At 44.2% G+C, this 22,755-nt stretch overlaps 1 protein-coding gene across 1 annotated transcript in view; it reads left to right on the top strand.

Moving 5' to 3' along the window:
• hk1 (hexokinase 1) overlaps positions 1–22,755 on the top strand; it is a 78,682-nt gene that overhangs the window by 26,378 nt on the left and 29,549 nt on the right. The window contains exons 4-10 of the mRNA XM_063071495.1: positions 2,046–2,165; positions 3,248–3,343; positions 12,639–12,738; positions 13,219–13,402; positions 15,128–15,283; positions 15,883–16,116; positions 19,549–19,853. Coding sequence (XP_062927565.1) covers positions 2,046–2,165; positions 3,248–3,343; positions 12,639–12,738; positions 13,219–13,402; positions 15,128–15,283; positions 15,883–16,116; positions 19,549–19,853 — 1,195 coding nt within the window. The remainder of the gene's footprint in view (positions 1–2,045; positions 2,166–3,247; positions 3,344–12,638; positions 12,739–13,218; positions 13,403–15,127; positions 15,284–15,882; positions 16,117–19,548; positions 19,854–22,755) is intronic.

Genomic DNA, 22,755 nt, shown 5'->3' with positions numbered 1-22,755 from the left:
ATTAATCCAAATTAGGAAAGGCAGGGACCATCAAAAATGGTTCACTGAGGGATCCTGTCTGAATATTTGATTGATTGATTTTTTTTTTTTTTTTTTTTTTTTGAAGCGTTAACAAAATGTGATCATCAGAGCAGTGTGGCTGATGTAGTGAGGCCTTTGACAAAGTCCCAGATCGGATACTGCTTCAAAAGGTTAGACACCAGGGCAAGTTAGAAAATTATGTCCAAAACTAGCATAGTAAAGGAAGTTTTTTGTGATGGTGGAGGAATAGCCTGTGATTAGCTGTGATCTCAACTGAAACCCTTGCTGTTTGCTGTATACATTAACAGGTTGGGTATGACGTAGGAAATATGACTGGTAAGTTTGCAGATGACTTGAAACTTGGTATGATTAGTGAGAATATAGTTTTAGGCCTCAGAGTAGAATGGGCACAGCTGTGTAGCAGGAACTTCATCCTGGGAAGTGTGATACATTTAGGAAGCTATAAGAAAGGTAAGGCCCTAAGGAATATTGAGAAACAGGGGTATCTTGATGTACAAGTTCAAGATGTATTGGAAGATAAAACAGTGAAGGAGTCATTTGGAATTAGCCAGGGAATGGAGTATAAGGGCAGTGAGGTTATCACGATCATTATGCGCCGTGTCGTATGACATAGGCGATCATGGTCTTTCCAATGACCAGGATTGTTCTTGGCAAACTTTTCTACAGAAGTGGTTTGTCATTGCCGCCTTCTGGGCAGATGGTGACCTTAGCCGTTATCAGTACTCTTTGGAGCTTGCCTGACATCAGTGGTCACGTGATGTTCATCAGCTGCTCATACGACCATCGATCACCTGCTCCCATGACTTTATGTGAGCCTGATCAGTTGGGGAGGGAGGGGGGACGGGGGCTAAGCAGGTGCTACAGTTTGCCCAAGGGTGATCTACAGCCTAGTGGAGGGAAGGAGCATCTTGCACCTCCTGTTGTAGAAACATATCTCCACCCCACCACCCAGAGTGAGGTTATAATTTTCCTAAAACATTGGTTAAGCTACAGTTGAAGTACTACGTATAGTTCCAGTCACCACACACTAGGTTAACTATGACTGCACAGGACAGGTTGCAGGGGAGTTCATCAGGATGTTGCCTAGGATGGAGCATTACAGTTACAAGGAGAGTCTGGCCATGCTGGGTTTGTTTTCGTGGAGCAGGGCAAGCTGACGGGTACCTGATGGTGGAATGCCGGATTATGAGGATGGATAGGATTGATAGCAGGAACCTTCTCCATGTTTGAGGGTAGGTCAGTGGATGTTGTTTCTATGTACTTTACAAATGCATTTTACAAGATGCCTCATGGTAAGACTGTTTAAGAAGATTTAAAGCACACAAGATCCACTGAGAGTTGGTAAGTCGGATACAAAACTGACTTGCTTATAGACAATAGATGGGGAAGGTGAAGGGATGCTACTCTGACTGAACGTCTCGAGCAGTGGTGTTCTGTAAGGATCAGCATGGTGACCACTATTGCTTGCAATATATAAATAATTTGGATGAAAATGCAGCCGGGCTGATTCGTGAGATTGCAAATAACTCACAAATTGGTGGATTTGTGGACGGTGAGGAAAGTTGGTAAAGAATGCAGCAAGATAGATTGGTGGAGAAATGGCAGATGGAATTTAATTCAGACTAGTGTGAAATTGCATTTTGGGAGGTTTATTGCAGGGCCATGAGAACAGTGATGTACAGAAGGATCTTGGTGTGCAAGTCCATAGCTCCCTGAAGACGGCATCACAAATGTATAGAGTGTTAAATGAAGGACACAGCGCGGGGTACTGGGAATAACATTTGCCAACTCATGTTCATCTGGAAGAGGTTTTGTTTGTGAAAGTGATTTAATTAATTCTTCTTGCTCTCAGTTTTAGAAAGGTGCAAATCCATGCCTAATTAACTTGCTGTGTTCACATTCACAGCTTAGTTCCAATGTGTAAGATGGCAAGATTGTGTTCGCAAACTGGGTGAGAATCTGAGAAAGGTTTTCTAATCTGTGCTCAACACTCTGCCCTACAGCTGTTCGATCACGTCGCTGAGTGTTTGGGAGACTTCATGGAGAAGCAAGGTATAAAAGACAAAAAGCTTCCACTTGGCTTCACCTTTTCCTTTCCCTGCAGACAAACCAAACTGGATGAGGTGAGTGTGAGGCTAATCAAAGTTTGCTCGGCTGGAGCTGTGTAATAAAGTACAGTGTTCAAAGAGTAGAGTTCAAGGTGAATAATATCTGTCTCCATTGGGTGGAGCAAAAGAATGCATCACAGTAAGTAATCGTTCCTCTGCTGAGTCAATTGTTGGGAATGAATCTAATTGTTAGATAGGCTGTTACAACGTAACTAATTATTTTATTGTGCGAAAATGCACATAGGTCAACAGTGACTACACTGCAAAATTAAGATTGATGAAGGCATACGTCAGTTTGGGTAATTCATTTGAGAGTATTATTAGTTGATGATAAAATCTCTTTCATCACATGCTGGTGATGGAAATGGAGTGCTGCACATTTATAATTAAAATAAGAAATGATTGATAGGATAACGATGCAGGTGAGCAGCAACAAATTTGCAAAAAGCACAAAACGATAAGAAAGAAGCTTTAAACTCATGTTGAATGGAGCTGCATGAGGTAATACAGACACCAATGTAATGTCACCTGAATCGGTAACAAGAGGGTATTAAAGGTGGATACTGCGAAAAGACTTTGGATTCCAGGGTCTGGGCTATTATGGTTTGTGTCCAAGGCTGTTGATAAATGAAATTGTATATCTGATAACAATAATGTCTTAGATATTCATTGCAGTGAATTCTATTGATCTGAATAGTAAATTATTAATCAGGATACATTCTAATGAGGCTTAGGCTGGGCTCTGCCACATCATTAATACCATTTGTACGAGACATAATCGTCACGCAGGAACATAAGCTCCAACAGTCCTCTACTCTCTAGCCAAATCATGCAGAATGCCAGTGGCCCAGTTAGAGTACCAGGCAGTTAACAGTCAGATCTGGCTGCCCTATACTTGCTATGCATCAAGTTGAACAATGGGCTGTTCCAAAGCAGAAGCTGTCACATTATATTAGGACTAACAGAGGCCATAGTTGTTTTTTATAGATTTGTCCTTTTCTTTGGATAAGCTTTGATTTCAATACATGTTTACATTCTGCATTACCGGAATAATACAAAAAAACTGTTAAATATTCAGCTAGTTTTTCTTCTGTTAGGGTGTTCTCATCACATGGACAAAAGGATTCAAGGCAAGCGGAGTAGAGGGATCTGATGTGGTGAAGCTGCTGCGCAAGGCCATCGACAAGAAGGGGGTATGCTGAACACTCTGGGAATTAGTAAACCATCTCTTTCTTTCTTTCTTTGATTGTTCTGTGGCCGCTGTGCAGATGAGGCCATTGAGGTATGCTGACAATCGACCCTCCGGGATAGATAGTGAGGGAATGAATGCTGTCATTATGCCAGCACCACGCAGACTGCTGGGAATATCCCAGCACGCTCACATCTTGTGACTTTAACCTTTCGATTCTGGGGCAACAGGAGCAAAAGTGTTGGCTGAAGAATCCCTCTCCTGTGTAGGATTTGTGATTTTCCATTAGCTCTCAAAAGCTGGAGGGAGATGATAAGGTGTGTAGAGCTTTTAAAGATTCATTCACAGAACATGGGCATTGCTGCAGAGCCCGGTTTTTATTGTAATTCCCTAAGTATCCTTGAAGAGTCGGTGGTGCTTTGTCATCTTGATATGTTGCAATCCTTCTGATGAAAGTACTCCCATTGTATTGATGCTCAGAGGTTTCCAGAAGCAGAGAGTGGTATACTTCTGTGTCAGGGTAGCATGTGACACAGAGGGGAACCCACAGGTGGTGGTGTTCTTAAGTTCTGTTGTCCTTGCTAATGTTAGTTGCAGGTTTGGGAGATGTTGTAGGAGTGGCCTGGGTGGGTAAATGCAGTGTCTTTTGAAGAATCTGAATCAGGTTTAATATCACTGACATGTGTTGTGTTTTGTGGCAGCAGTATATTGCAATACAAAATAATAAGCTATAAATTACAACAAGAAATATATAAAGAGGTTAAATAAGTAGTGTAGAAAGGGAGTATCTGATTAAGATTGGTCAGAGTCACCAGAAAAGTGGATGAAGGCAAGGCAGTGGACGCTGTCTACATGGACTTTAGCGAAGCATTTGACAAGGTCCCGCATGGGAAGTTGGTCAAGAAGGTTTAGTCGCTCGGCATTCAAGATGAGGTAGTAAATTGGGTTAGACGTTGGCTTGGTGGGAGAAGCCAGGGCGTGCTCATAGAGGGTTGCCTCTCTGACTGGAGCCTGTGATTAGTGGTGTGCCACAGGGATCGATGATATTTGTCATCTGTATCAGGATTTCTCTACCTTTTTGCCCTGGAGGAACCCTTGAAATAATTTTCAGGTCTCAGGGAACCTTTGTGTAACAATTATTAAATCTACAGCTCACGGTACGTTGTGTGATCAGTAAGTTGTAGATATAATAATCCGAAAATAATTGTCAATCCTCTTTTGCATGGAGAATGAATTGTTAGCCAACCTTTTTCGAAAAATGAAAGCAGGTAGTTAAGCTTACCTTTCTTGAAATTAATGTTTCTTTCCCTTTTATAAATTTTTTAAATGCACAAGGCAAACATAATGCATTTCTGTTAAATGACTGGCTTAAGCCAAAATGGGATTTAATTTTTCTAAAGGTAGATTTAATTTAAATAAGGGTTGTAAATTGATTTTAGTTAATGCTACTTATAACATGAAAATTTATTGACAATGTTGAATAATAAATTTACCAAAAACCATAAGCCAAAGCAATATGAGTGAAAATATAGACACAATTTTATATAAGACTTTGAAAAAACATATTCTTGCTAAGTGACATGATCAGGTTCAAATTTAGGCCTGGCATGTAAAATCTGTGCTTGTGTTTTGCTGCACAATTACTCCGTTCTGAGTCAAATGAGATAAGCACACACAGATTTCACCTTCAACTGAAATGAGACGATCTCTATTCTCGCTCTAAACAAGAAAAGGCTTGCTCTCACATGTAAGAAGTTGAAAACTGCAGCAAAATGTTCATTGTTTTCCTATGAATGGCAGGATACTCTTCTTTCACTGAAATCCAGAACTTGTCCAGAGCAGGTCAGTAAATCTCCTAAGTACAATCAGACTGCAGCTCACAAAGTTCTTCCTCTTCTCTCAAAGTCAAGTCCTCAGGCTGAGCAGAAGATTCAGAGAAAGGGTCCCTCATCCAGTCATACACGTGTTGAAAAAGAGGAAAAATACTGTTCAATTTTGTTCTGCAGGTGGTTTTCTATAACAGGGGTACCCAACCTTTTTTGCACTGCGGACTGGTTTAATATTGACAATATTCTTGTGGACCGACTGATGGGGGTGGCGGGGTGGTGGTTAATCACGACCGAATATAGGTGATAAGTCAACTATAAGTCACTTATCAGTGGCTAATAAACTCAATTTTGTTTCTAAAAGGGTTTATCTAATGAATTTAATATTAAACACACAGTGCATATTTTCCTCACATGAATATAGTGATAAGTCAATTATAAGTCATCAGGGGGTTCCTTATGTCCAGTCTATTCCGCAATTTGCAGAAAACTCCGCTTCGCAGAGATGTGATGTTGGAAATGGAAGCAACGTTTTCAGTGCTTTCGTGGCTATCTCAGGATATTCAGCCTTGACTTTGATCCAAAATGCTGGCAGAGATGTTATGTCAAACATACTTTTCAGCCCACCGTCATTTGCAAGCTTGAGGAGTTGATCTTCTTCCCGCGCTGACATGGATGATTCACCAGGGACATTCACAAATGGGTTACAGACCCATTCCTTTGCACGTCTTGAGTCATTTGCAGTTGGGAAGTAACGCTCGAATTCTGTCGACAGTGAAGATAGGTTTTCGTGCACCAGCTGTGAGCCTCAGTCTCTCCCAAATTCCCAGCTAATGTTGGGAACATGTCAAATATGCCCCTGTCCACTTGCCGTCTCCAAAGTTCCAGTTTGGCTGTGAAAGCAGACACTTTATCTGCCAACTTGAAGACAGTTGTCATTCTCCCCCAAATTGAGTTCATTGAGCAGGTTGAAGATGTCACACAGACAAGCAAGTTTTGCTATCCACTCCTCGTCACTGAAGTGTGCTGCCAATGGTGACTTCTTTCCTGAAAGAAATCTCTGTAGCTGCTCTCCTAACTCAAAAACCCTGGCCAGGGCTCTCCCCCCTGATAGCCACCTGACTTTAGTGTGTAAGAGAAGGCGTTTGTGCTCTGCATGCACTTCCTCGTAAAGCTGCTCAAACAGACGTGCGTTAAGGGCTTTTGCTTTGATGTGATTGATAACTTCAACAACGTCACTCAATACGCTGTTAAGATCAGGTGACATGTTTTCGGCTAGCCAGCATTTCCGTGTGTGACACAGTGTGTAGACTGGCATTCAGGAGCAACTACTTTGACTCGGGTAGTGAAACCAGACTCATGAAACCGTTCCAACAGCTGTGCTTCGATGTCCTCCACTATGTCATCAATTCTCCTTGAAACTGTGTTAGTTGAAAGAGAAACCTGTGCCATCTTGTTAGCTGCAGCTTCTCCCAACAGTTCACGGCACATGTCCTTGGCAGCAGGCAGAATCAATTCTTCACCAACAGTGAAAGGCTTCTTAGCCTTAGCAATACGGCCAGCCACGAAGTACCACGCTCTCGGAGCAGCAGCGTTTCTGGAGGTGGTGGCTCTCAGCACTTCCTTCTGTCCCACTTGCTCACATTTTTCCCGCTCAAAAAACTCATCCAGTTTGTCTTTAAGTGCAGGGTGCTTGGACTCAAGGTGCTGAAGCAGTTTTGAGGGCTTCATTGCCTCATTAGACAGCTTGTCTCCACATATCACACACAAGGGGGCTTGGAGCGTGCGAGTCACCGGTCACAATAAAGCCATATTTTATGTACAACTTGTCATATTTTCTGTTTAAGGAAGCTTTTTTTTTGCAGTGTCGGCCTCAGCAGTCTCTGCGTTATCATCATCGTTAGGCCTTTTATGTCCCCTACCATTTCTTCCAAAGAAACTCTCAAGGGACGTTTGTTTTTCACTCAGGGTAGTCGTAGGTTAATGACCGACTGATGTCCTCGCGTGGGTAATGACCTCGCGTGCGTTTGAGTTCAACAGTGTGTGTGACAGGGAATGAGGAAAGGTGCAGTTGACTCGTATCGTTTCCTCGCGGCCTGGTAGCACATGCTTTGCGGCCCGGTACTGGTCCACGGCCCGGTTGTTGGGGACCACTGTTCTATAAGATTTGAGACTTTCTGCTATCCCTCCTCACTCTCAAGCCCAAGCAGAATAGACATATTTCAAGATTTCCTTTTGCAACATGATTTTTCCAAAGATTCACATTTCCTTTTCAATCTAAAAATGTCGTCACTTGAAGTCAAAACATTTTCTCCGGGGCCTTGAAAGACTTGTTCGACTCGTTCATATGATGAAAAATGTCTTCATAGTAGGCTAGTTTCTGCAGCCATTCTTCATCTTCAAAGTACTCAGCAAAACCTGGCCTACTATTTTCTTGGAAGTTCTCCTGCAATTCACCTTTCAGCTCAAACACCCAGTTGGTAAATCTTCCTCTGCTAAGCCACCGGATTTCTGTATGGAGCGGGAGATTGGTGTGTTCTTTGTCCAGGCTTTCACACAGTTTTTAAAAATCGTCGCGTGAACTGGTCTTTGTTTAATATTAATAAAGTTAACTATTTTTGTATCATCATCCAGACCTCTCTGTGAAGAGAGCAGTGTGCTGTAACAATGTCAGGATTTTTTTTTACAAGATAAATGAAACCTCTCATGGAGCCAACCATTGATGGGGCATTATCAGTACAGATGCCAACGCAGTTCCTCCAAGACAGACCTTCTGAAGACAAAACATTAAATATATCTTGGACTTTGCTTGCTTTGGGCAGCTCTTTACGACAGAAAAAGTTACCTTGAATTTCACCATCATTTACAAATTTTATAAATGCTCCAACTTGACATTTATTAGTGAAATTTGTTGACTCATCATCCTGGGTAGAGAAGCTGTTTCAGTTTATCCCATAAAAGCTCCTCACCAATTCGTGAGACTTGTTATCAATACGTTGCCTTATCATACTGTTTGAGAGTGGCCGCCTTCTCGCCCGAACAAAAACCATGCAAGAGCCCATTTTTGAGCTACTGTATGTGGATGATTGTGCTCTTCGTACGCACACAGAGGATGAGCTGCAGGCTGCAGTCACAGTTCGCCAAGGCTGCAAGGGCCTTCGGGTGAACGGTCAGTCTGAAGAAAACAATGATTCTCAATAAGAAGCCCGCTGGTGGTGTTTACAACCCACCTCAGATAACCATTGACAACCATCCTCTCACCACAGTTGAGCAGTTCACTGACCTGGGCAGCGTCATCTCCAGTGACACTATGGTAGTAGGGGACGTTGACAGTCGACTCGCAGTGCCTTCGGGCATGTCCAGAAACGTGTGTGGAAGAACCACCAAGCTGCGTCTGTCCACAAAAGTCCAGGTGTACACGGCTGCCAGCATCACAACACTGTATCTGGCTCCGAAGCCTGGGCCTTGTACCGTAAGCAAATCCGGTTGCTCAAACATTTCCATCAGTGCTGTCTCCGCTCCATCAAGGGTAACATCTGGCAGAATCGTGTCTCCAACAACGAGGTCCTGGAGAAGGCTCAACTTCCAAGTGTTGAGCCACTTTTCTGCTTGGGCAGCTCCACTGGCCAGGCCACGTGTCTCACACGGACAACTCCAGGTTACCGAAAGCAGTGCTCTATGGAGAACTCTGTCAGGGAAAGAGAGATCATGGTGCCCTGTGCAAGAGGTACAAAGGCCAACTTCAGCAGCAGCAGCTCTCTCGGGTAAATATCGATGTCAACGAGTGGCAGCTGCTGGCTTGTGACAGACACCGCTGGAGAATGCTGATCCACAGAGCAACCAAGAACTTTGAGGAATCCAGAACACCGAATGTTGAAGAGAGTGGAGACGCAGAAAGGATCTTACTGCCCAAGCGCCCACATCCCAGATGTTCCCGTGTTCCTATTGCTCCAGAGTCTGCAGATCCAGAATTGGCCTCGACAGTCACCAACAATCATGCCGTCGCTCCTGAGGACTCTTCCTTCCTGATCTTCACAAGCGAAGAACCAGCCATCATTATCATTAAGTGTGAAACCTTTTCAATTTCTTGAACTGCATCTTGTCCTAGCATTTTACCCACTATAATTTTACAAGCTGGCGTTAGTCGTTTCTCATCAACTGCGTGACTTTTCCTTTTCTGGGTAATAAGTTCTGCTACTAAGTAACCTGCTTCCTAGGCCCTTTCTTTTTTTTTTTACTAACTGTGACTTAATTAACAAATGCTTTATTCAGTTTTGAGACTCCAAAAGCTGTTTAAAATGATCAGCACTTTTATGAGCCATATGGCAGTGACTTGTACTTAAGTGTCTTTTCAATTTTGCTGGAGCCATTGCTGCAATTGTAAGTTGTTTGTCACAGACTAGGCACAATGGAATCGGACAACTTGGATCACCAGTCCTTGTAAAACCCATTGACAGTAGCTTTCATTGTAAAGGTGGACTTTCTTTTGTCCATTTTTGCACTAGTGCAGTGAAATGACTCGGAAGATAGTAACTCAAAAGTCACCACATTGGACCATCAGAGATGTCTGTGAAACACAGGGGTTAATAAAATATAAAAATGGGCGAGTCCATGCAATTCTCGGAAAAAGCACTTCACGCACCTCATCAGCCTACTGTCCTCCCCTCTGTGCAATACAGCACTCACCAATTGTCAGCCTACTGTCCTCCCCTCTGTTTAATATAGCGCTCACCAATTGTCAGCCTCCCGTCCTCCCCTCTGTGCAATACAGCACTCACCAATTGTCAGCCTACCGTCCTCCCCTCTGTGCAATACAGTGCTCGCCATCCTCCAAGGCTGCAAATGCCTCCTCCCTGGTAATAAGAATGTTCTCCAAAACATCTCTACTTGCCTCTTATCTCTTGAGCAACCATGATTTATTTTCTCCTCAGTAAACACAGAGGAGAAATAGTCATTAAAGATCCCACCCATCTCATGTGGCTCAAGACACAGGCAGCTCTCCTGGTCCTACTTTCTAGCCACCCCTTCCCTTTATATTAAATAAGACCATAACACCATAAGATATAGGAGCAGAATTGGGCCATTTGGCCTATCAAGTTAGTTTCACCATTCCATCATGACTGATTTATTATTCCTCTCAACTCCATTCACCTGCTCTATTCCCATAACCTTTGACACCCTGACTAATCAAGAACCTATCAACCTCCACCTTAAACATACCCAGTGACTTGGCCTGCATAGCTGTTGGGTTCAACCCATCCTTTTTGTACCTTTACTGGAAGAGATCGCAATTATCCAGAAATTTGAAAACGTGCCCTCCACACCAGTTCTTCAGCCACCAATTCCATCTGCCAAATCATCCTATTCTTACCCTCACTGGTGCATGCCCTGGAGGTCTTGCTTTTCAGTTTTATACCTAACTCCCTATACTCTCTCTTCAAGACCTCCTCCTTTTTCCTCCCTACGTCGTTTGTACCATTATGTAGTACGATTTCTGGCTGTTCACCCTCCCCCTTTAGAAGGCCGTGGGCTTTCGAGACATCCCTGATCCTGGCACCCGGAAGGCAATGTACCATCTATGATATAGTTACAGAACATCTGGGAATTTTCCTTAACTTTACATGTCATACCTTCTCTTTGCTCTCCTGATTTCCCTCTTAAAAAATATTCTTAATCTTCTTATAATCATCCAGGGATTTGCTCATCCCTAAACTTGCCAGGGTTTCCCGTCACCCTAACAGGAAAGTGCTGTTCCTGGCCTTTTGATATCACACTCTTAAAAGCCTCCCACTTGCCGTTGGTTCCTTTCCCTTCAAACATGCACACCCAATGGACCTCCGCTAGATCCTGCCATACTTACTGACTGCTCTTTGCCATCATACCATCGCACACAGATCTAGAAAGATTCTTCATTGCTGTTTCTGTAATAGTTTTGTTTAACCAGTCAGGGTTGTTAGCCCTGAGCTAAACTCCGAACCTGGAGGACCGGTGGACCACCCTTTGTCTGGTCTCTACCCTTTGACCTATTTGGCCAAGGTGATCCTATTAAGAGCCAATATATAAAACCCTCACTCCAGCCAGCATAGCTCTCTGGGTCAGTGAGACATGCAAGCCTCCAAACCACAACAAGTGTGGTCGTCTTGGAGGAGATCCTGCCTAATTCCCCCAAAACTGCTCCAGTTTTGGACCCTAACCTGTAGGCGGTCATATCTTATATTGCTTTTCATTTTCCTTTATGTAGTGCCGTCCACATGCAGACTCATAAAGTTAGAGCTGATGCTGGATGCGGCAAAAAGGAGACAGACACGCTGCTGAAGGCAGACACACTGGAGGTGAACCCCACGTTCAACCAACCCCTAATGCGTGGTCGCTCCAAAGAGAAAAGCCCCAGTTCGCTCACCCTATCTTCATAAGACGTGCCTTCTAGTCTACTGAGCTGCCTGGTAAATCACCCTCTTTAAAGTTCCACATCCCTTCTATAATGAGGCAACCAGAAATGAACACAATATTCCAAGTGTCGACTAACCATGGTTTCACAGAGCTGCAAAATTGCCTCATTACTCTTGAACTCAAAAGCTATATTTAACCTACTTGAATTATTTTTTTAAATGTACATCTCCCTGACTGTCCAGAGGAATTTAAAGTAGTGCCCAAGCATTTGCTACTTGGGAGCTGTCAAAGGGAGCAACAGCGTGTCCTCGGAAGCAGGGTTTTTGGATCCATTGACACTCAGAGCTGTGTGATTCAGATTCCTGCCAGCTCTTGTGGCACCAGCCCATGGGAACAATGATTTTGGCTGTAAAGAGCCCTGATGCCCCCGTGCATGCTAATTGAAGACCTGTACTAAAGTGGACCTGGGTGCGGTGCCAGAAGAATGGAAGTTAGTGAATGTTTTGAGAAGGGCTGCAAAGAAAATCCTGGAACTATAGACCAGTAAGCCTAATATCTGTGGTGGGTAAGTTTACTGCAGAGGATTCACGGACAGAAGAAATATGTGCACCTGGAAAGGCAGGGTTTGATTAAGGGTAGACGGCGTAGCTTTGTGCATGGGAGATCCTGTTTTATGAACTTGAGTTTTTTTTGACAATGTGACGAAGTAGGTCCTTGTAGAAGACAGGGGGAAGATTTAATAAGAACTTAAAGGACATTTTTTTTTACAAAGAGGGTGGTACACATATGGAATGAGCTGTTAGACAAAGTAGTTGAGTTAGGTACAATAAGTAAAAAAGAAATATCAGTTGGACAGGGACATGGGATAGGAGAGGTTTAAAAGGTTACAGAGCAAACAGAGGCATCTTGGTTGGCTTGGACCATTTGGGCTGAAGGTCCTTTTTCTGTGCTGGGTGATTCTGAGTCTGTGACCTGAACCAGTGTGTGATCGGCCTTTGCCTTTTCCAATTTATCTGTCGCATTCTTTATTTCCTGGACTATTGTTGGTCTTTATCACTCAGAAATGTTTCCTTTCCTCCCAAGGGCTATGATGTTGATATTATGGCTGTGGTGAATGACACTGTCGGCACCATGATGACTTGTGGATTTGATGACCGGCGCTGTGAAGTTGGCCTCATTATTGGTAAAAAAAAAATGCAGCATTTCTTGTCTTTTACTTTTGGGCTAAACCTCTCCTGCCACTGATGACTGGAGTCCATTACCTGAGCCACCAGTGGCAGCCTCCCGCCCACAGGTCTGCCATTGGCATGGGAAGTGGTCGGGCAGAACTGGGCACTTGACATGTGGTTTCTAAGAATGACACCTCAGTAATCTGAGTGTGTACTCATCACTAAGGGTGTGTGTGCTTCGTCCACCTCAGGAATCTCCGTACCCATCACTATGTGTGCTTGCACCATCTCGTTGATGTGTGTACATGCCATCCCACTGGGGTTCCTGAGTGAACCCACTACCAGCTGTGCTCATCAGCCTGTTTGAGACTGGGACAAAGACACAGGAGAACAAGCTTAACTCAGAGGTCTAGGGGGCACAGAACATTCATTTATACGAAATGGCATATTAGCTGTGTCTGAGTTATTCACCGTCTGTCACATTCTACACCCAGGTACTGGAACTAACGCCTGTTACATGGAGGAGCTGCGACACATTGACCTGGTGGAAGGTGATGAAGGGCGTATGTGCATTAGCACAGAGTGGGGGTCGTTCGGCGATGACGGCTTGTTGGAAGACATCAGGACAGAATTTGATCGGGAGTTAGATCGTGGTTCCCTCAATCCTGGAAAACAGCTGTAAGTCTCACATTTTACGTGCTTGTTTATTAAATTAAAAGCTGCTTAAGGAACTTTACAACATTTTGTATCAGTCTTAACTTATCAGGGAGTAACTCCCGTTGTTTTCCCATTGACGCCCATATATGAGGTGATGAGATGACGTTAATGAGGGATAGTAAGCCCAGTTCTGATTCCGCCTTGAGACAGTACAGACCAGACTTTACTTTGGGGCATCTTGAGATGGTATTGCTTGTGCATAAAATTCACTTTCCCTGCTTCTGCCTGATAAGAACTATTTTTAGATATTCTATTTAGAACCTTTGTGGCTGTGTGAAACTTGAAATTAAAAAAAGATTATGCAGTTGGTGAAAATTAAAAAAAAACATGCTAGAAAACTAAAACAAAAGCAGAAAATGCTGGAAATAGGCAGTAGGTAGTGCACATCTGTGAGAATGAAGAAATAACGAGGAGGAATTCAGTGGGTCGAGCAGCATGTGAGAAGAGAAATAGAGTCATCGCTTCAGGTCAGAGCAACAAACACACACACACAAAATGCTGGAGGAACTCAGCAGGCCAGGCAGCTTCTATGGAAAAGGGTACAGTCTATGTTTCAGGCCAAGGCCCTTTGGCAAGACTGAGACCTTTTGTCAGAACTAATAAGGAGATGAGTGAAGTTTGTAAAAATAATACTGTTAATAGTCGGCAGCCAGGCAGTATCTATGAATGAAGAGACAGTTAATATTTCAGAGAAGGAGTTAGTTTTCATTAGAATAGAGAATTGTTTAATTTGCCCTTTTCAGCTGGGGAAAAGTGTGAGGTAATTCACTTTCAAAGGTTGAATCTGAAGGCAGAATATAGGGTTTATGGCAGGATTCTTGGCAGTGTGGAGGAACAGAGAGATGTTGGGGCTCACGTAGGTTGTGCAAGTTGATAAGGTGATTAAGAAGGCATACGGTCTGTTGGCCTTCGTTAGTTGGGGATTGAGTTCAAGAGCCACAGTTAATGTTACAGCTCTATAAAAACCCTGGTTAGACCACACTCAGAATATTGTGTTCAGTTCTGGTCGCCTCATTGTAGGAAGGATGTGGAAGTTTTAGAGGAGGTGCAGAGGAGATTTACCAGGGTTCTGCCTGCGTTAGGGAGCATGTCTAATGAAGGCAAGTTGAGTGAGCTAGGACTTTTCTCTTTGGAGCAAAGTAGCGTGAGAGGCGACTTGATAGAGTTGTACTTGATGATAAGAGGTGTAGATAGAGTGGATAGCAGGAGATATTCCCCAATGTGGAAATGGCTAATACCAGGGGGCAAAATTTTAAGATGATTAGAGGAAACTATGGGGGGGAATGCCAGAGTGGTGGGTGTGTGGAACACTCTGCCAGGGGTGGTACCAGCGCACATGCATTAGGGACACTTAAGGAATTAATAAATAGGCACATGAGTGGTAGAAAAAATGAAGGGCTATGTTGAGGGGGGAGAGGGTTAAATTGATCTTGGAGAAGGTTAAAAGGTCAGCACAACTTTGTGGGCTGAAGGGCCTGTACTGTGATGTAGTGTCCTGTGTTCCAGTTCGGATGGTTGGTTTTGTCAGTAGCACAGGAGCAAGCTGGATGCCACCAGCAGCAAAACAGATATTTCTGAACAATGAGAATAAAGAATTCTGATAACCTGATGCTGCTAGTGTCCAGCCACAGAAGGGGCTGTTGTTTGGCGGTGCCACATGGAAGCTCACTGATGTACAATTCACAGGTTTGAGAAGCTGATCAGCGGGATGTACATGGGGGAACTTGTGAGGCTCATCCTCGTAAAGATGGCAAAGGAAGGGCTGCTGTTTGAAGGAAACATCACACCAGAGCTTCTTACCAAAGGCAAATTGGAAACAAAGCACGTATCTGCTATTGAGAAGTAAGTAATAACATTGAATAATATTAATTCCATAAGACAGTCCCTTCCTAACATGTTCTTGGTTTCAGTTTTAAGCAACGTGGTTAAAATCCTGAATTAATTTGTCACCTTCTAGTTCCTGACTCTTAGATCAGCTCCACGGGAGTAGGAAGCTCTCTTCCTCTTTACTAAGTGGCTGAGCTTCCAAGTCAGATGAGGTAGAGACCACATATAGGTTTGTTGGTAGGGTGCCTGAGTCGGCCCTGCTCAGATATTTAGAAGGAAATAGATAAGCTATCCATCTGATTGAGATCAGACAGCTATTGAGAGCCTTCTCTCTGACCCATTCAGATTGGACTTTGCTGCTTGGAAATTCCCTAGTGGTTGAGGCTGATGTATTTGGAGCAGATCTTCTACAAGTATAAGGTATTGGGGATATTAAGGTAGTTTTCAGAATTTAAGTGAAATGGAAAGTGTTTAATGAAATGAAACACAAGTCCTGGGCAATGTAGTTGCATATTTCATCTGGTATTTTGGAATTTTTAAACAAATATATTTCCAGATGGTTTTCTAGTTCCCCAACTCTTCAGGTGATCCTGTGGCCTGCTTTTGATTTGCAGAAGCAAAGGAGGTTTGGCGAAGGCCAGGGAAATCCTGATGCGCCTGGGGCTGGAGCCCTCAGAGGAGGATTGCATTGCTGTCCAGCACGTTTGTACAATTGTTTCCTTCCGCTCGGCCAACCTGTGCGCTGCCGCTCTCGGGGCCATCCTGAATCGCCTTAAAGACAACAAGGGGGTGCCACGGCTGCGGACCACCGTGGGCATGGACGGATCGCTGTATAAGATGCACCCACAGTAAGTCTCCGCCCTCGCGTCACGCAGTTCTTAAACTGGTCTGCCGCTCCTAAATGGGATGCAAGTGTCAGGTGCCAGAACCCATCTGCTTCAGAGGGGTTGTCTGGTCTCAGTAGACCTCAGCTGCCAAATTTAAGGATTGAAAGCCAATTAGCAGAAATCTGATTTACTAACTGTTTATGCCAGTAGTCTGTGGACATTAGTTCCCATTCTGTCTGGGTACATAGTAATTGGCTGAGGTTACTTTTGTGGATTTTGTGTCTGTGTAACCATCCAGTACTCACTGCTTTTGTCTGGTGGAATTATTCTTCTTAGTGGGCAAAGATTTTATAGTTTCTGTCATTAATATGTTTTGCTTCATTTTATAAATAGACTAATCTGTATAAATAAAACAGGCTCCATGCATATAACTAGTGATTCACAAATACAAGGGCAAATCCATTTTGCACATCCATTGATCCATTATCCAGTAGTCAAGAATCAGTTGGACTTTTTTTTGCCAACTTTTCCCTTCTCAGCAGTTAGTACTGATGACTTCCCTGCGTTGTCCAATGACAGAGGAGCTTTTGTGGCTCCAGCAACTCAGCCAGGGCAGGACCAGAGCATATCGCAACCTCAGCTTTGTTCCTACAGCTTTTACTCCTTCTAACCAAAATGCTTCCTCAATGGTCAAGCACAGCACAATTGTAGAGACCGTTTTAAACCCAGAAACCTTCAACACAGCATGCAGAAACAGCCAAGTAGCAAACGTACCCGGACTAAGTGTGTTCCTAACAGTAAGATTCCATTTGTGAAACAGCTCAAACTGAACTGAGAAAAGAGCACATCAAACAGGCTACACGGCTGTACAACTGCACGGGCCTAAACCCAAGCAATGGCAGAATCAATAAGGCGGTCAGTCCTTCACAAATTTGAATAATCTGTTAAATTAATTTTATCCTTCCTAGTCGTTTATGAGTATCAACGTGATGTCGTATTACAGCTGGTCTATAGAAAAGAAATATTGATTTATCAGTTGACTAATTCCAAAGCTCTTTTGAGGAGTAGCATAGGAATTCTGTTATTTGGAGTATTGTGTATAGTTCTGCTCACCCCGTATTTGGAAGGATGGAGCCTCTTTGGAGAGGGTGCAGAGGAGACTCGCCAGGATGCTGCCTGGAATAGAGAGTGATAAGGAGATGTTGGACGAGCTTCGGTTGTTTTCTCTGGGCCGTCAGAGGTTGAGGGGCACTCCAATAGGACTTTACAAAGTTATGAGATGCATTGATAGGGTAGGTAGTCAGTCATTTTCCTAGAGTAGAGTTGTCTAATACTAGAGCACGTGGCGTTAAGGTGAGAAGGGAAAGTTTTTAAGGAAGGTGTATGGAGTAAGTTTTCTTTAGGCAGTGCTAGGTTCCTAGAGCCAGGGGTCGTGGTGGATGCAGACACAATAGTGGTAGTTAAGAGGCATTTCGGCAGAAATTGGAGGGATATGGATCACATACAAGAAGATGGATTTGGTTTGATTTGGCACCACGATCAGCACAGATGTGTTGGGCCGAAGGGCCTGTTCCCATGCTGTACGGAGGGAGGAGGAGAGTGAGAGAGCACTGCAGCAGTAATACGGCCCTCCAGCACAACAAGCCCCTGCCGGCCGTGGTACGCACCTATCTATTCCCAATCTCCTGCCTTCAGCCCACCTTCCTCTAAACCCCTCCACCAGACGGACCTGTCCAAGAGCTACTTGTAGCTGCCTCAATCACTTCCTCTAGCAGCCTGCTCCATATACTCACCACCCTCGGTGTGATACAGTTGCTCCTCAAGGCCCTTTGAAATATTTTGACTTGCCCTAAATCTGTGCCCTCTAATTTTGGACTCCCCCACCCTGGGGGAAAAGACTGTGACCATTCACTATACCTATGCCTCTCATGATTTTATAAACCTCTCTAAGGTAACTCCTCATTTTCCTGTGCTCCAAGGAATAAAAAGACGTGTGTGTTGTGTGTGTGTGTGTTTTTTTAATCACTTGCCTCAAAGCAAAAGGTGGATTTTGACCTGTAGATATCTCGTGTCTCCAAATTTCATTGCTTAATGCTGTATTTTTCAGTGTTCTGTGATTGAAAGTTAATTTTACTTTTCTGGAGTGAAACCAGAATGGAAAGTTTCTGGGTTGCTTCACGCCTTTCCAGCTGTTCGACCAGGCACTTCCAGGCTGGAGTTACCTTTGTGCCTCTGACGCGGTTTCCTTTTCAGGGTGCGATGGATGACATCATTTCCCTGTCTGGAGCCTTGCAGGGGAACTGGACCATGTCCCAGGAGCGACCATCATTGGACACTCCCGGGACACCCTGGTCTTCCCAGCAGCACTAGCCTGGGACCCCTCTCAGGTAAGTCTGTAGCTACCTTTCAACCTCTGGGTGGCCCACCCCCACACACTGTTCTGATCTCCATCCTGATCCCAGGTACTCTGAAGCCCAGACCCCGGTTCCACAAACTGCTGTCCCATTCATTCAATGAGGCCCAGGCATGCCTCAATCCTCCATCCTCAGTATTTACTAAGTCCCAGCCCTGACCTTTGCCCCCCTAAAGTCCTAGCTCAGTGACCTGTTCAGGCCCTCAAAAGATGCCTTAATCTTCCCACAGTGTGAACTCCCTGACCATGTCAGGGTACACACCTTCAGTTTCTTTTTGCCCCTCACTGTTTGATACAACACAGTGAAGTGTGATCCCCTTCTCCCTCCCCTGCAGAGCACGGCCCTGCTCCTCTCGACTCCAGCCTCACAGCACATAATCAGTCAAGAGAATTTTGTCACACCCGTTCTTCTGTGCCAAACAGCTTGGACACCAGTAAAGTTCATAGCATGAATCCCATTGAACTATTCCTGGCATCCTGCTCCAAAGCCGAACTGTTGACATCTTAGCTCCTGAAACATCCTCAGAAGTATTTACTGGGACTTTCTAGGATAGGAATAGCTTGTCAGTCAGTGGAAGTAATTGCCTGTCAGACTGAACACGGTGTTCAGAAATGACTGGTTCCTCCCTCGCACTGTGCAAAACATTTACTTGTATCTGGTTAATAATCTAGAATCTCTGATTGTACTCAACAAGATTGCAAGCATCTTGACTGGAGAACTGTCACTGTATAATAAATCCTATCTCTGGAATGGTGTTCCATTTAGAACTATTGTGAAACAAATGAGCTTAGAAATGCTGGGAAGGAGCAGGACAGGCCTTAACTGACCAAACAAGCCCCTGACGAGCTTGCATGATAACCATGGTTTTGAACTATTATTTTCAGCAGGTACCTGGTGTGGCTCAGCACAGGAACCAAAACTGGACCCTGCACTGTGTAAATTTACCAGGGCGGCTCCACGCATCTTCCATTTGTTATGAGGGTAATCTTCCACTCCTCTGCTGTGCAGGAGAATTCCTACGGTCTGTCGTCTCTTGCAGGTTTGCCAGGCGCCTCCAGAAAACGGTGAGACGCCTGGTTCCTGACTGTGATGTCCGATTCCTGCTTTCGGAGAGCGGCAGTGGGAAAGGGGCTGCCATGGTGACCGCGGTGGCTGAGAGGCTGGTGTCACAGCGCAAGGAAATGGACAAGACGTTGGCAAGCTTTACACTCACACAAGAGCAGCTGTTTGAGGTGAAGAAGAGAATGAGGAAGGAGATGGAGTTGGGTTTACAGAAGAAAACTCATGACACTGCCACTGTGAAAATGTTACCAACCTTTGTTCGTAGCACCCCAGATGGGACAGGTACCAAGTTACACGTTAATCTCTCGGGGCTGTCTGAGCTACGCATCTCCTGTTGAACTGCTAGCTGAGTACAAGTGTGAAGCTAGTGCCAAGTTTCAGCAGCTGCTTTAAAGAGCTGAGGAGAAGAGTGTTCTCACTCTCTGTATCTGTTTATGGCTGAGTGGGGTAAAGAGAGAAATCGCCATGAAACAGTAAAGTTGAATGAGTTGGTCAAGTCATAAACACCTATTGACCTTTGAAACTCCAGTAACACCTTGGTGATGTTCCCAAGGCTGCTCAGTTTTGTTGCCTGTGTTCCTGGAGACTTTAAAGGTGAGAACACTAGCACAGTGATATAATTTCTGTGCTCCAGGAAGAGATGGAGATAGCAGTTCGTGCAGCTTGATTTTGTGCACTCTGATGCAATTAAACTAACACAAGGGGGCATAATTTTCAGCTGAATAGAGGAAAGTATTGGTGGGGGAGATTGTTGGGTGTGGTGGTAAAGGCAGATGTATTAGGGACATTTTAGAGACTCTGAGAAAGGCACATGGATTAAAGTTAAATGGAGGGAAGGGTGAGACTGATCGAAGAGTAGGTTTATAAGGTCAACACAAGATCATGGTGTACTGTCCTATGTTCTAATCAAGTTCAAACATCTCTAATCCTTATGAGTGAGTCAGAGAAACCACCACTGGAGATTCTGGAAATGGGTACTGACAATATGCTACAGGGTCGAGCGTACCAACACAAGTTCATAGGGTTTATCACCCTCATTATTTTTATGCAGCTGCCTCTATTTGCTTTATAAAGGAAATGCCATTGTTAAAATAATCAAAAAGTACAAGATGCAGACACTCCTGATATCACCCACACACTTCGTCCCTGGCAGCAATTCATCCAAGTTGTGAGGCCTCGAGGCGGATATTTCTACCGCACTCAGACTCCCAGTGAGCCTCCCCACAAACAATATCAGCAGTATTAATGGATGCAATAATAAACAGCAGTAATAAAAATGCTATACTGTGTTTATCCATCTAGCTGATAATTATCGTAGGGTCTTACTAAAAGTCTTGGTGTATGCTTGAACCTGAGGTAGAAGTTTTCCACACATAACAGTGCATGAAGTTTCACAACAACTCTCTATCCAAATTACACCGGCATTTCTATACACCTTACACCTTGCATACGAGTGCACGCAGGGACTTGGGCATATCAGATATGCAAATGACAGTATGTTTCTGCTGTATCCCCAGGAGAAACTGGGTCACATTTTTCTGCTTTAGAAACCTAGGTGTCTTTTTTTTACATTCACCATTCACAGTGACAACAGCATTGAGGTGTCTTCTGTCTGGCACTGCAGTGTTGGATACCATAGGCAGGAATGCAAGCTGCCACTGTGATTGTGGGTGAGGTGTACTGACATTTCTTGATTTTATTATGGTGCCTCTTGTCTACTCAATTATTTTCCCACTTACAGCTTTCTGACACCACCTGTCTTCGTGACATGCTCTGGGACATTTGGTCCCTTCATTCATTAGTGGCAGAGCGCTTTTGAAAATTGTGAACGTTTGGTAATGTGCTGCATTTAAATTAACTCTGTGTGTTTTTGCAGCTTGCCTGCAAGAACCAAACCAAAAAGATGTACGGAGTGGTAAAGCTGCTGGCTTGGCCCCAGTGACCCAGGTTCAGTCCTTCAGTCCTGACCTCTGTTGCTGACTTTGTACATTCTCTGTCGCTATGTGGGTTCAATAGCAAGAGGGTAAAGAGAGGGTGTGCCCACATATCCCATCTTTCAAAAGCCTTACAGGGAAGTTGCACTCCAACCATATAAAGCATTGGTCGGTGCTGTTCTGGTCACTATCTTTCAGGAAGGATGTGATCGTGCTGGAGAGGATGCAGGCGAGATTCCCCAGGACAGGATGGTACCTGGGACGGTGTGTTTTCATTCTGAGGAGAGGCTGCGGTGGATAGATCTGTTTTCTGTGGAGTAGAGCAGGTCAAGAGGAAAGCCGATTGAGGATTTAAAATGATGAGGCATGTAGATAGGGCAGACTATTGGAGTTGTTTCCAGTATCAAAGATTAATAAAGCTGGAGGAGAGAGATTTAAGGTAAAGCATAAAATAGTTCATGGCGATTGGAGGGGGATGTTTTCCACACACAGGGTGGTGTGTACCTGGGATACGGTGCTGGTGAGATTGGAGGAAGCAGAGTTGTTAACAAAATGTAAACAGTGTTGGATGAGCAATGGAATCAGCTAAGCTTTGAAGACCATAAGACAGGAGCAGAGTGAGTCCTTTTGGTCCATTGGGTCTGCTCCTCCATTCCACTGTGGCTAATTTATTATCCCTCTCCATCCCATTCTCCTGCTTTCTCTCCATAACCTTTGATGCCCTGATTAATCTGTCAACTTCCACCTTAAATATACCCAATTCATCTGGAGATGAATTCCATAGATTCACACCCTCTGGCTAAAGGAAATTTTCCTTATCTCTGTTCTAAATGGACATCCCTCAAATCTGAGGCTGTGCCCTCTGGTCCTAGACTCCCCCACTATAGGAAACATCCTCTCCATATCCACTTTATCCAAACCTTTCAATATTTGATAAGTTTCTATGAGATCCTCCCTCATTCTTCTAAACTCCAGCAAATACATGCCCAGAGCGCCTTGTATTCCCCTTTCATTCCTGGGGTCATTCTTGTGAACTTCCCCTGGACCCTGTCCAATAGCAACACACCTTTCTAAGGTAAGGGGCCTAAAACTGCTCACAATACTCGTGTGGTCTGGCCAATGCCTTATTAAGCCTCAACATCACATCCTTGCTTTTGTATTCTAGTCCTCTCGAAATTAATGCTAACATTGCATTTGCCTTCCTTACCACCGACTCAACCTGCAAGTCAACTTATAGGGAATCTGCGTGA

The sequence above is a fragment of the Mobula hypostoma genome, chromosome 19 (genome assembly GCF_963921235.1).
Source record: "Mobula hypostoma chromosome 19, sMobHyp1.1, whole genome shotgun sequence".
NCBI lineage: Eukaryota > Metazoa > Chordata > Chondrichthyes > Myliobatiformes > Myliobatidae > Mobula > Mobula hypostoma.
This window is presented reverse-complemented; position numbering and strand designations above follow the sequence as displayed.